Genomic DNA, 15314 nt, shown 5'->3' with positions numbered 1-15314 from the left:
GACTGGGTGTGTATGAATATTGTGATGGTTAATTATATTTTATGATTTCTTATGGAGTGAATAAAGTAACATTTGAAAGCATAATAATTATGTCAAGAAAGTTCATGCCCTGGTTTGTTTTTGACAATTTCACTGAACTGAGGGATATTAGGACCACATTGTGAAGAGTTTTAAAACTTGATAGACTTGCTGTATGTGTTTGTCAAAGTACTCATGAGGAGAGAGGGACCTAATCAGATATGAATTTTGGAATGATTATGAAGTTGAGTGAGGTTAGGACTATCAAGGACTTTGAGTAGCAGACTTTCAAAGTAGTCTAAATCGCAAATAAAATGCAGAACTAGAGCAGTGACATTTGGAATGGAGAGCAAAGAATGGATTTGTGGTAAATTTTGAATCCATAGGACAGCTCAAGTTGGTGTAGAAATTGAAACATGTAGAGAGGTTGGAGCAAGTTGGCTCTAGGGTTTCTGGCTTGGGAAACGACATAGATGGTGTTGCTATTAATTGAGCTAGAAAAGGAATGCATAAGGAGGGTGTAAAGAGAGTGGATAGTGAGTTTAAGTTTGGATATTTTGAATTTTAGGTATCTATAACACTTGCAAGAAAAGATGCCCAGTAGGCGGTTGTAAATTTGGGTGCAGGACACTGAAAAGAGAATAAGACTTGAGAAAGATCTGGAATCTATCCACTTTTCTCCATCTCCTTTACCATTATATGAATTCAGGCAACTGTCATCTCTCACCTGGATTGTTGCAGATTTTCTGTTTGGTCACTTTAAGTCTTAGTTTTCTATTGTTTGTGCTACAATCCATAATCTTTCTGAAGGGCAAAGCTGATTCTGTCATTCCTCAACTTGTTTTTTTGATTTTGTTTTATCCTCATGATGAACTGAAATCCACATTCCTTATTCCTTTAACAGATTTATAATTTTATTTAAGTTCTTTTCCCAACCATTTCTCTATCCTAGTGACTCTACAGTTCCTCTCTACCCCCAAATACGTACTTTTCTCAGACATATTTGACTGTGGTTTCTGACAATATGCACTTTCTTCCCTCTAAGCACTTGCAGTTATTGTTCCCTATTCCCATTATATTGCTCCTTATAAAATGCTCCCCACCCTCCATTTGTCTGATTCATCTGTACTTTGGTTCTTGGAAAATCTTCATTGGTTGTTTATTAGAATTGAAAAATTTAAACCCATGGAAAAATGAAAAAAATAGTAGAATGAACTTTGTACACCTATAAACATACACACATTTCCCTTTTGCCAAATTTGAAAACCAGTCTATTGATGTCACACCTAAATACTTAACATGCACCTCCCAGTTACAGGAACATTCTTCTACATAACCACAATACCACTGTGACACCTAAGAATATCAACAGCTGCTCAGTAACTTTTTTATAGTTTTATTTCCCCATCTGTCCTAGTCTTCCCCAGTCTGGCCTAGTTCCACTGTTTCCCTCTATTTGGCTTTTCCTTTCAGAAGTAGAGGTATTTGTCCTAGAGTATGTTTGATATCCCCAATTAGTCTGTTTCTTAATGAAATTTCTGTCAAGAATACTCACACAGGTGTTATGTATACCTACTACTTTATCACATCAGGAGCTTTATCGTATTGTTGGGCTGTCCCTTTGTTGGTGATAGCAGCTTGATCACTTGGTAAAGTTGGTAACTGACAGATCTCTCTGCTATTAAATTGCAAAATAATTGATAGTGTAATAGTTTGTGGCCATGTAAATATCCTGTTCCTAGCAACCTTTTAACCAATGATTTCAGTATCTGTTAATGATCCCTGCTAAAACCAATCATTGCATTAGAAAATTACAAACGATTTTGTAATTTTTTTGTTCCACCTGTATTTTTACTTTCATTGACTTTTGAGGCAGAGAGGTCAGGTTAGATGAAGGCTGAATACAGTCTATTGAATTTAGAAAGCAGGTTTTTTCCCTCACCTTTTCCAGAGCCAAGCAAGTGATGAGGATGATATATAGATTGCTAAGAGGTGGACCAAAGAGAGAATAAAACTTTGTTGATGAAGGTGAAGCAAGAAGTAGCTTGATGAGACAGAATTGAAGAAAAGAACTTTAATTTAGTACTTGAAAAAAAATTTTTTTTGATGGGTTGATGAAAAGATAGAAATAGGAGAGTCAGGGAATAATTAAAAGAACAAGGTCTCTGAGTGAGGATAGATACGATTAAGAACAATTGGTGGGAGAAATCTATATTGTACTTCAGAAAGTTAGGAGTTGATGCAAGTAAGGTTTGGTTATGCTTAGGAATGAAGGGAAGACATATGAGAATTTTTTTTCTATTCTTTTTTGGGGGTATGAAGTTAAATGTATCTGTTACTTTTTTTTTTTTTTAAGATTTATTTATGCATACAAGAGCTGGGGTACAGGTCAGAGGCACGGGGGGTGAGAGGATCCACTAGAGACAGAGTGGGGAACAGAACAGGCAGACTGACCAAAGTACACTGCTGAGGGGAGCAGCAGGTGAGCCAGGAGAAGTCTGCTGTGCCATGTGGGTTGCTCCCTGGCTGGCCGGGAATCGAACTCATGCTGCAGAGGCTGCAGACAGCTTCATAGGTTGCGTCCCAACCCTGCACCACCAGGGAGGCCCTGTAACTTTTATCTCATCAACTTTACTCCAGTGGGTTCTTTGATCTTTATTTAAATGTCTTCCAAAACATTATTTCCAACTTCTCTGCTTCCTCATCCCTCTCCTCTCACAAGCACAGTTTTTGTCATCAAAATTGCTTCTGTGTTTTCTAGTTTCATCATTTTCTGATAGTCATTCCTTTTACTGGCATGGCTTTGAGGATCATTGTTATAAGTTTTGGCTACTTTTCTGATAGTAAATTCTATGTGCTCATACTGATTTTCTGCCTCCTCTTCTTTCCCTTAACTTCCCCAAACTAGAAACTCAAACAAAGAACATCAACAGAGGAGGCTTGGGTTCTTAAAGTTTAAATTTATTTGAAGCAGTGTATGGCACAGTCCAAATGTTAATACTTACAGGTTATTTTAAAAATAAGATGTTTGAAATAAGAGTAGTAGTTGCAATTATGTATTGTCTACTATTTGCTAATTATTGTGCCATGAGTTTACATAGTTATGTAAGTTATATTTCACTTAAATCTTACCACATTACATGAGGAAGATATTGTTGCTGTCCATCGACAAATGAGGAAACAACTTAGGATGGTAAGAAAGCTGTCAGAGGTTACACACTAATAAATGACAGAACTAGTCTACTCTGTGGACAGTTTTCTTATCCAGCATGTTATACTATGTTGAAAGAAAGGCGGAGACCCAGAATTAACAGTGGTATCCCTTACTTAATTTATTCTTGTGATATAGTATGGTTTACACGAATGGTTAATTTAGTTTATAGATTATATTTTCCAGTTTTAACTAAACCAACTCTGAAATGTCCTAGTAATCTAAAATGATTGCTGTAGAAAAACTCAGATGAAAGATAATATTAATAGTGGAACTACAGGTAAACAAAGTGCAGAGCTGAGTTCTACTCTTAATACAAGCTTTCCAATAGCCATACATAGAAGTACTCAAGAGTTGTCAAGCTTAAGAGTATCTTGTGTGTTGTTTTTAACAACAAAAAATGTATTCCAAATTTGCTGATTTTTCCCCCCCCAGAGATGGTGTGTGACTGATAATATTTATCCAACTAGCATAGTTACATGCACATGTGTACACACACATACACACACCCCACATTTAGTCTGCTCTCTTAAGTGTCGTTTCTTTTTAAAAAATAAGTTGATTTTGGGCCTCCCTGGTGGCGCAGCAGGTTGAGCGCAGCGCTGTGAAACTGTCCACAGCGTCTGCAGCGCAGGCTCGATTCCCGGCCGGCCAGGGAGAGTCCCACATGGCGTGGCAGACCTCTCCTGCCTCGCCTGCTGCTTCTCTCAGCGGTGTATTTCAGTCATCTGCCTGTTCTGCTCCCCATTCTGTCTCTGGTGAATCCTCTCACCCCCCACAACTCTAGCCTGTTCCCTAGCTCTTGTATAAAAAAAAAAATTAAAAAAAAAGTTGATTTTTCTGGAAACATGTTTTGTTGTAAATGTATTTTGAAAATAAGTGTTTGGAAATATTCCATTGCTTTATGATTTTGTTTAATTATGAACTAAAAATTCAGAACAGAATTTTCTTTTTTTAAATACCTCTAAATAGAGGGTCTCCCTGGTGATGCAAAAGGTTAAGACGCAACCACAGCCACCGCAGCACGAGTTCGATCCCCGGGCAGGGAGCTACCCACATGGCACAGCAGACTTCTCCTGACTCGCCCACTGCTCCCCTCAGTGTATTTCAGTCAATCTGCCTGTTCTGTTCCCCACTCTGTCTCTGGTGAATCCTCTTACCCCCCACAACCCTGGCCTGTACCCCAATTCTTGTATGTATAAATAAATCTTTTTTAAAAAACACAAAAAAAACCTCTAAGTAGAAAGTTTAGAAAATGTGATCAGTGATTCAGTAATATATGTCTTCTATTGGGTTCTACATAAATTTGTAAGAAAGGTATTTTTTCTGTAGAAATAGTAAAGCCAAGTAGTCAAACAAATTGACCTTAGAACCAAACCCTTGAATCACTACTTCATAAATTATTAAATCAAGATTTTTAATAATAAAAGGCATACTGAGTCACATTGCTATCATTTAGAAATAAGAGCAAAAAGTATTTTTGTGACATTAATAAATTAAGATTTTAAAAGTCTTCCCCTTTTTTAATCTTTCAAAAATTTCCATCTAGTAAATAACTACATGGCACCTAAAGATAATGTGTGAGTTTTGACTGGATCCTATTTAAAAAAGAAAAAAAATTGGCTCTAATACATTCTTGAGACAATTGGGAAATTCTGAGTATGGGTTGGATGTTAGTGATATTTTGGAATTATTAATTTTCTTAGGTGTATTAGTGGAATAATGAGACTATGGAAACTGTCTTTGTATTGAGGACATGGATAATAAAGTATTTAGGAGTGAAGTGTGATGTCATGGGCAACTTACTTTCAAATGATACAGCAAAAAACACACTTAGAACAAATATGGCCAAATATTTTAAAAATAAGTTTATCTAAATGAAGTATGTCTGAATGTTCCATGTTCTAGTCTTTCACATTTCTGTATATTTTTAAGTTTTCACAATAAAATGTTGGGGGAATGAAATTATGTGTGAAATGTTAAATAGAAAAATAATGCAAAGTGAGTATGAATGAAAATTAAAAACATTGCATTTGTAACTGGTAATTGCAAGATGGCATTATTGTACAACTTCAAATATGGAGGAAAAAATATCAAATCAGGGCCTCCCCGGTGGCGCAGCGGTTGAGCACTGGGTTGTGAAGCTGCCCGCAGCCTCTGTGGCGCCGGTTCGATCCCCGGCTGCTCCCCGGTCCACCGCAGGAGGGTCCCACATGGCGCGCAGACCTCTCCTGCTGCCCGCTGCTCCCCTCAGCAGTGTACTTGGGTCCTTCTGCCTCCTCTGCTCCCCGCTCTGGTGAATTCTCTCACCCTCCTGCACTTCTGACTGTACCCAGTGCTTGTATAAACAAACAAACAAACAAATAAATAAAAATAAATTAAAAAAATATATATCAAATCAAATTTTATTGTTGCTGAATAATACCATTTGCAGAAACTGTAAATCCTTAAAGGCTGAATGAGAGGCCCCTGAGATAAACATTTACCATAAGCATTACCTAGATACTGTGCAAAAATTTCCTTCCTGATTTCTATATTGTAATAGTAACTACTTAGAGAAAATACTAAATACTACAAATCATTTACAATCAGCTCTGAACTACCCATGAAATTGCCTATTACAGGTAAGCTTTTAATAGCAAGTCTTTTTTCTTCTCTAACATTCCAGTCTATACAAAAATATTACCAGAGTGGCTGACACATAAGTATATTAGCTACTCATTCTGTTTCCCTCTTTTTTTCCCAAAAATTCTATCCTACGTTAGAACCACTAAGGAAAACAGCATGATGGTTCTTCAAAAAAGTAAAAACAGAACTGCCATATGATCCAGTCATTCCACTTCTAGGGAATACATCCCAAAGAGTTGAAAGCAGGGTCCTAAGGAAATATCTCTACACCCGTTTCCATTTGTACTGTGTTCTTAGCAGCATTATTCATTATAACCAAAGGTAGAAGCAATTCAAGTGTCCATTGAGAGCTGAATTGATGAACAAATGTGTAATATGTATACAATGAAATTACTCAACTTTAAAAAGGAAGGATATTTTGACATGTGCTGCAGCATGAATAAACTTTGAGGATATTAAGCTAAATGAAGTAAGCTAGTCACAAAAGCATAAATACTTTATGATTGATTCCACTTATATGAGGTATCTAAGTAGTCAGATTCATATATACAGAAGGAAAAGTGGTGATGCTCAGGGGCTGGAAGAAGGGGATATAGGGAGGCTTCAGTTTTGCAAGATGAAAAAGATCTGGAGATTGGCTGTACAATAATGTGAATATACTTAACATTACTGAACTTGTACTTTAAAAATGATTACCACGGTAATTTTTGTTATATATATATTTTACTTTTTTAAAAATTTTATGTTTGCAGAATATTTAATGATATAAACATTTGTAACATATACTGTTCAGTGGAAACAGTTTTCAAAACGATATGTACAGTATGGTCCCAATGGAAAATAGACTACGAGGAAATATACCACAATATTAACAATGGTGTTAACCTCCAAGTGAAAAAATTACAGAAAATTTTTGCTTTTGCTTGTCAGTGCTTTTCGGAATTTTCAAAAATTCTATGAAAACCAGTTACTCACCCACCCTCATATAGAAATAACTATATGTCTAGAAATACTTTTACGCAAGTCCCCGTTTTCTCAAGTATATTCAACTCGTAAGATGACACTTAGGATTTCTTTTTGCTGTTAAAACAACATGATGGTAAATAGAATAAAGTGAAATAGTAATGTAATATTATTGGATTCAGTATTTAACTGCCTGGCATAAAACAGTGGGCATTCAATGTAAATACATTTTCACATATCTGCAGCTTACCTCTATTGATGTAAAAATGTATTTAGTTTAGCTAATTGATGAAATTAACAAAAAACATTTTTTTAACAAAACATTTTTAAACAGACCATCTTACATTTAGAATTGTCTTTTTTTTTTTAATTAAAGATGTTTGCTTATGGAGTTCCTTTATTTATTTATTTTGTAAAGATTTATTTATTTATGCACACAAAAGTTGAGGTACAGGCCAGAGATGCAGGGGGTGAGGGGACTCACCAGAGACAAGAGCGGGGAACAGAGCAGGGCAGATTGAAGTACACTGCTGAGGGGAGTAGCGGATGAGACAGGAGAGGTCTGCTTGGCCATGTGGGTTGCTCCCTGACCAGCCAGGGATTGAACTTGTGCTGCAGAGGCTGTGGATTGCTTCATAGTGCGGTGCTTAACCCCTTGCGCCACCAGGGAGGCCCTAGAATTGTTTTTACAAAGTAAGTAATGTACAGGATTGTTTGTTATACAGTGATTCCTATCTTTTAGGTATTTTTTTTTTCTTTTAAATGTGTGTATGCTTTTATACAGAAACTACCATACACTTACTGTGTGGAGATATAAATGCAACAGGCCAGTGATACCTTTTAAAACAGTGCCCTGATTCACTTGCCCACATATTTTCATCATGCATTCTTTTGCCCCAAGCTCTAATGGCTCTTTATTGCTTAGAGAACTGACTATTGTCTTGCCATTGTGTGTGTGTGTGTGTGTGTGTGTGTGTGTGTAAATAAGTCTTATTTGTCAATACTTTATAATGCAAACATTTCACTCTAGCCAGATCAGTTTCTACAGTCTTATCATTCCATGTCCCTTTTATTCAGAGTATTGTTTACTTTCTGTTCAGGGACATTGAGGAAGTCAATTTACCTTTCTGTATTTTCTTAACAACTTTTTTCTTATCTCTCTGAATGATGTAATTGGATGAGTTTCCTTAGCATTAGAAGTACAGAGACAGATAGCCAAGGAAGACTAGTAAATGTAATTGTTAGCTATCCACCAGACTAGGGAGTTATTGTGGATAAACTGTTTGTCATTGGTCCATGTCTTTGCTTTTTATTTTTTAATATTATTTTTCTGTTCAGATTTGTTAAACCTCATGTATCTTTGTAAGCCACCTGCTCTTTCTGACTCTTTTTGTTAGATGTAGCGTGAGGGAGCTTAGACTACATGATCTCTAAGTTCCCTTGCAGATGTAAACTTTTATCTTCACTTATTCTATCATTAAAAAATATTTATTGAATGCCTGCTGTTTGATAGACATGCTCAGCAATATAAGGTCGTCTGTCCTTCAGTAATAAATATATTTGTCAGTATCTAGTTTAACTATATCTCCATTTGTAAAGTCTTATACTGTAGCTTGTTTGTCTAGAATCATAAATTCTTTTTAGCACTTACTAAAAAATGTAGATTTAGGTTAACTTGTGTTTTGCTTATTGTTTTGATTTTTTTTTTTTGGTGGGGGGACCCTCGCCGGAGGCCAGGGAACGAACTGGCACTGCAGAGGCTGCAGGCAGCCTCGCAGCCCAGTGCTCAAACGCTGCGACCAGGGGAGGCCCCTGTTTTGATTGTTTTAATTACTTAATGTAATTGCAAGTGTCTTGAAGAATGATACTACTTTTTATTTTTAGTGACAATCACATAGTAATAATCATAATGATATCTGACATTTATAAACACAAGCACTGTTTTAAATGCTTTATGTGTATTCTCTCTTATAAAATATCTATGAGATGAGTTTTCATTTCCAACTTTAGAGGTGAGGAAAAAGCATACAAGGTTAAGTAAATTTTCTCGATGTTACACTGTGAATGAATCTGGGATATGAATTCAGGCAAACAACCTCAAAAACATACACTTACCCATTTTGCTGTAATGTATAATTGCATACTTGTTGAATGGAGTGTTTTCATTTTTAATATACATTGGGTGCAACTACAGTATTTATTTGCATTTTGGATAAAAGACTAAATAATATTTCACTTTGAGGAGAAATCCTTTTAAGGTAGGATAAGTAACTTTCTTAGGAAAGTAAATATTTCATGAGTAATTTAAAATTAAGAGATTATGAATAACAAATCTGTTTCCAAAAGTGTGTGACATATATAATATTTAAAAATGGGTTTTTATTTGTGTTAAGTGGCTTGATTATTGTTTGTTACTTTTTTCAGTTGAGTGGTGATTTTATGCAATGGCTTCAAGCCACAGTTCTTCACCAGTGCCTCAAGGAAGCAGCAGTGATGTTTTCTTTAAAAAAGAGGTAGATCCAACAAAACATATTCGGCCTGTGCAGTCACTGCCAGATGTGTGTCCCAAGGAACCCACAGGTAATTTTTTGAGGGGGAGGGACTTTTGCTGAATGATTTGTATTATATTTAAATGAGTAGTTAGGTTTCATATACTTACCTTAAAAGTAAATTTTATGATGTTAAAAATAAAAACAAGTAATTTGTAAGTAAGTTGATTGAGAAATTGTAATGTAGTTCTTTTTTATGCATTTCCATAAAAGAAGCCACTTACTTAAGCAGAAAAAAGTTTTGAAAATGAAGGTACAGATTAGTTAAGCATATTATAATCAATCTTCAAATTTGTGGATTCTGTAGTTTCAAATTTGCCTACTCCCTAAAACTTACCTATAACTCCAAATCAATACTTGTGGGATGTTAGTGGTCATTTGCAAACATGTGCAGAGGAGTAAAAAATTTGAATTTTTTGTTACAAAGATTGCCAGCTGAGGTTGAACAAGATGATGTCTACCTTCTTATTTTAGCTGTCATCTTGTAAATAAGTGAAATTTTAATGGTCTATATAGTGCCACACTTTTTTGCATTCATGTGCTTTTTCATTGGTATATTTGCTATCTAAAATGGTCCCCAAATGAGGAATTCAAGTCCTGTGTAGTGTTCCTAAGCATAAGGCTGTAATGTGGCTTATGGAGAAAATATTTATGTTATATAAATTTTATTCAGCCATGAGTTAAAGTGATATTAACTATCAGTTCAGTGTTAATGAATGAACAATTTATATTAAGTTAGGTATCTTTAAACAGAAACCCATAAAAATAAAGTTATGTATTGATAAAAATGACCAGAGACTTGCAGGAACCTAACATTTATTTCTCCTAGAAACAATGATTCAGTATTTTCTAATTAAGCGTCCTGGTGATTTTTTGAAGCAAAAAAGCTGTAAATAACAAGAATTGACTCCTAATATTTTTTACTTTTTTCTGTGGTTAATGCCACAGCAGCCTTTTTGTGATCTATTTAAAAACCAAAGGATATTAGAACCAAATGTATCTGCCTCTACTGCAATAGAAAAGAGCTATTTGAGAAAAAGTTGGAGTATTACAGGAGGATAAAAGGTGTGTGTGTGGGGGGGGGGTGTAGAAGAATTTTGCTGTTAAAAAGTGGAGAAATTGTATGTCAGGGAGAAGAATTAATTAAAATTTTATTTACCATCTACCCCACTCTACTACTATAACCTCAAATTTTACATATCCTTTATCTCACACAAGATTTTCCTCCCTTTGATGCTGAAAACTGAAGTTCATTTAATTAGGTTGACATTTATTAAAATACTATAGAAAAGAGAGTTTAGTTGCTTTATATAAAGTAGAATCTAAGCATTTTTATTTTTCTAGGGCGTACTTTGTAGCATAGAATTAACTTTACAGAGTTCTCTTGTTTACTTTTTACAGGTGATTCAAATAGCTTATTTGTTGCCCCATCTCTAGTTACAGATCAACATAGATGGACTGTATATCATTCCAAAGTAAATCTCCCAGCAGCATTAAATGATCCTAGATTAGCAAAAAGAGAATCTGACTTCTTCACAAAAACATGGGGATTGGACTTTGTGGACACTGAAGTCACACCTTCATTCTACCTCCCACAGATCAGCAAGGAACATTTTACGATATATCAACAGGAAATCTCTCAGGTAATATCCAATCTTGAAGTTGCCGATAAGTCAAAAGTAATACATTTTTAGTTTCATTTATAATCTTTGATGAACCTATAATCTTTCCTGTTTATATACATTTTATTTTTCTGGGTTGCATTAAAGTTTTGCTTAGATATATGTAAGTAAATTTCTCTTACTCTATTGATTTTTCAGAATTACACATTCCTAATACTAACATTCAACATGAAACCCACCCTTCCTACCAAGGAGAAAATGGTCTATTAGACGTAGATGATTTATGAGGTCTATGAAATTAGCAGAATGGAATTGTTTCTATGTCATGCAAACAATTTAATAGAGCATCCTAGCTTTAGTATATGATCTGAGTATCTCTATACATAATCTATACCTCTGAACTCAGTTCTGAGAGCAAGAATTGAGTGCAGTGCTGTTTGAGATGACTTATTAATAAGTTTTAGAAGGTAACTTATCAGTGTAATATATTTACCATTTCAATTTTAAAGTCATTCTTAAGGTGATACAGGGAAAGTTTATGTTTTTATAGTAATTTATTTTTGTGCTTTTTTCATTAGCAAGCCTAATTTATATTGAGTTGATTTTATTGTACTTGATTGCTTAGTTCTTTTGTAAAAATAGGGTGAATATGGCTCTGTTGTTGGTATTCATACTACACAGTATCTGTTTCATTTTTAGCATTACCTACTATTTTTACACAGAACCTGTAACTGTTACATACCTTTACATGTGTACAAACACATAAAAATGATCACATCTAACTTTTTGGATGCCAAATAGATGAGTTTTAATATGCCTTCTTTTTGGCGGTTTTTAATCTCATATTTTATAACCTATAATTTGACTTTTCTTTTTATATATTTAATTAATTAATTAATTAATTTAAAAAAAAAAAAGATTTATTTATTTATTTATACAAGCACTGGGTACAGTCAGAAGTGCGGGAGGGTGAGAGAACTCACCAGAACCAGAGCGGGGAGCAGAACAGGCAGACGGATGAAATACACTGCTGAGGGGAGCAGCTGGCGGCAGGAGAGGTCTGCGCACCACCGGGGAGGCCCTTTTTATCTATTTATTGATGAAATATTTACCAAGTACCTTCAGTGTATCAGGAACCCTTTTGAAAGCAGTTTGGTGGTTTCTTAAAAAAGCTAAGATTTAGTCTGGTCCAGCATATAAGAAGCTGGAAGTCTAGAAAACTTAAATAAGGGACCAGGAAAATGAATAACTATAAGAAAGTGAAAATCAAAATCAACAAAAAACTATGAACCAGAGACACTCTTTGGGGGGTAGGGGGCAGGAGGGGAGGGATTGGGGTCAAAATAAGGGGGTTGCAATTGTATGGGGAATATAAAAATAAAATTTATTTTAAAAAATTAAGTGTATGAGAATTAAGAATCAAAGTCTGAAAAAAAAAAAAAAGCTTGGAGGTTTTCACAACATGGAGAAACCCTAAAACTGAAAACCAACAATTGAGAAGCTTTTTGATGGTAGCACTACCCTTTGGGCACAAACTTATTGAAGACTGACATCTAATCATTAGACAATAGACTCCTTCTTGTCCCCATACACCTTCCTACCACATCAGTAGGACACCTGTGTAATAATAGGAGATTACAACTAGAAGAAATGTGTGCCTCAGACCTTATTTAAGATATTTCTAAGTATTTCAAGGGAGACAAAAACAGGATACTAGAGGAAATTTTAGCCTCTGACACCTACAGCTACAATAAATACAGCTTAATACTTGAAGCCAGAAAAACATAAAACCTTACATTAACGGCCTGTTTACCCTAGTTCCTTTTACCTAACACATCATTACCTGGTTTCAACAGAAGTTTAAATATATACTAAAGAACAAAAAAAAAAAAAGTCAAAAAACACAATTTAAAGAGACAACAAATAACAGAACAAGACTTAGATATGTAGATAATGTTGGAATTATTCAGACTAGGAATTTCAAACAACTATGGTTAATATGCTAAGGGCTTTAACAAAAAATATGAACAAAATGTAAGAATAGATGGATAATGTAAATAGAGATAGAAACTCAAAAAAAAAAATGAAGAGGAAATCAATTCAATCTTAGAAGGGTGTATACTTGTAAGAATTTGTCTTCTAAATCGTCCAATTTGTTGGCATATAGATATTCAGGGTAGTCTCTTGTGATCCTTTGTATTTTTGTGCTGTCATTTCTGATTCTTTTCTTAAATGTTTTCTCACTCCTTTTCTTGGTGAGTCTAGTTGCAGGTTTATTAATTTTGTTTAACTCTTCAGAGAACCACCTTTTGGTTACATTGATCTTTTGTGCTGTCTTTTTTATTTCTTATTTCATTTATTTTTGCTCTGGTTCTTTTTATATCCTTCCTTATACTGCCTTTGGTTTTATTTGTTCTTCTTTGTCTAGCTCCTTCAGATGAAAAGTTGGATTGTTTATTTAAGCTCTTTGTTGTTTCTTGATATAGGCTTGAATTGCTATGCGCTTCCTCTCAATACAACTTTTGTTGCACCCATAGGTTCTGATAGCTCATATCTTCATTTTCATTTGTTTCCAGGTCTTTTTTTATTTCTCCTTTGGTTTCCTCATTAACCCAAGAATTTTTCAGTGACATGTTGTTGCGTTTCCACATCTGAAAAACACTAACATAAACGAAGACTGTTTTTGATGGATTTATCAATAGAAAATGGCAGAGGAGAGACTCATTGACTAAGGAAAGGTTGATAGAAACTTAGCAAAAGGTGTAGGTTGAACTGAAAGCAGCACTAGAGGGAAATTTAATGATACTGTTACATATGTTAGTAAAGGAGAAAGACCTAATAATCTAAGCTCCCAACTTGGGGGTCCAGAAAATGACCCAAAGTAATCAGGAGGAAAATATGAAAATTATAGCAGAAATAAGTGAAATTAAAAATAGGAAATTGATAGAGAAAATAAAACCAAAGTTGTTTTTTTTTTAAAAATCATTAAAATTGATAAGCCTCAAGCCAAGAAAAGAAGACATTAATTACTAATATCAGAAGTGAATAATAAAAGGATATTATGAATGGCTTTATGTCATAGATTTGATAATGTATATGAAATGGACCAATTCTGTGAAAAACACAATCTACCAAAACTTACACATGAGAAATAGGTACTTTCAATATGCCCATGCTTATTAAAGGAATTGAATCATTTAATAACCTTTCAAAGCAGAAAGGACCATGGTTAGATGGGTTCATTGATGGATTGTGCTAACCATTTGAGGAAGAAATTATACCCAATTCTTTATAATCTATTCCAGAGAAACAGAAGCAAAGGGGATACTTTCTGATTTCTTCTGACTCCAAGTAAATCTAATACTAAAATTTGACAAAGACGTTACAAAAAAGATAAACTTATCTCTTTTAACATGGATATAAAAATCCTTAAAATATTTAGAAAGTCAAACTCAATAATGTATAAAAAGAATTATGCACCACAGCTAAGTGGGATTTATTCCAGATATGCAAGACTCACTCAGTATTCAAAAGCAATTAGTGTAATCTATCACATTAACAGACAGACTAAAGGAAAAACATCATGATCTGGTCAATAGATATAGGAAAAACATTTGGCAAAATCCAATACTCATTAATGATAATGGAAGTAAACTCAGCAAACTGGAGGAGCTTCCTCAACTTGTTAAAGGTATCTCTAAAACCCTGCAGCTAGTGGTGAGAAGCTAGAAGCTTTTCTACTAAGATTGGAAACAAGATGAAGATGTCTGCTCTCCTTTTCAGTATCTTATTGGAACACCTAACTAAGGCAATGGAAATGGAAAAAAGATGTGTACAGATTGAGAAGGAAGCAATAAAACTCTTTATTCATAGATGACATGATTATGTATGTAGAAAACCCTAAATAATCAAAAAAGAAGCTCCTAGGCTGAGCAATTATGGAAAGATTATAGGAACAAAGTTAATATCACAAAAGTTTATTGCTTTCTTATATACTATAGTGTACAACTGGAATTTGAAATAAAAACAGTGCTATATACTTAGGTATAAATCTAACAAAATATATAGAAGAGGTATATGAGAAGAACTACAAACTGCTGATAAAAGAAATCAAGGAAAATTTAAATAGATTCCATTCCATTATATGAATGGGAATACTCAAATATTGCCAACATGTTTTTCCCAACTTGATTTATATATTCAACATAATCCAATTAAAATGCCACCAATTTGTTTCATAGATATCAAAATACTGATTCTAAAGTTTACATGGGAAGTAAAAAGAGAATAGCTAACACAGTATTGAAGGTGAGAACAAAGTTC

General features: G+C 34.4%; 1 protein-coding gene across 2 annotated transcripts in view; it reads left to right on the top strand.

Moving 5' to 3' along the window:
- VPS54 (VPS54 subunit of GARP complex) overlaps positions 1-15314 on the top strand; it is a 78924-nt gene that overhangs the window by 5714 nt on the left and 57896 nt on the right. Inside the window, exons 2-3 of one of the 2 annotated variants that reach the window (XM_037527480.1) lie at positions 9245-9400; positions 10807-11012. In XM_037527480.1, the coding sequence (XP_037383377.1) occupies positions 9265-9400; positions 10807-11012 (342 nt within the window). In that variant the 5' untranslated portion in view covers positions 9245-9264. Of the gene's footprint in view, positions 1-9244; positions 9401-10770; positions 11013-15314 lie in introns of both variants that reach the window. The other variant, XM_037527479.2, reaches the window with a different exon arrangement.

The sequence above is a fragment of the Talpa occidentalis genome, unplaced genomic scaffold, assembly GCF_014898055.3.
Source record: "Talpa occidentalis isolate TD23 unplaced genomic scaffold, MPIMG_talOcc4v2.1 talOcc4.5, whole genome shotgun sequence".
Taxonomy (NCBI): Eukaryota; Metazoa; Chordata; class Mammalia; order Eulipotyphla; family Talpidae; genus Talpa; species Talpa occidentalis.
The sequence above is the reverse complement of the archived record's forward strand: the minus strand, read 5'-3'. Positions and strand labels throughout refer to the sequence as shown.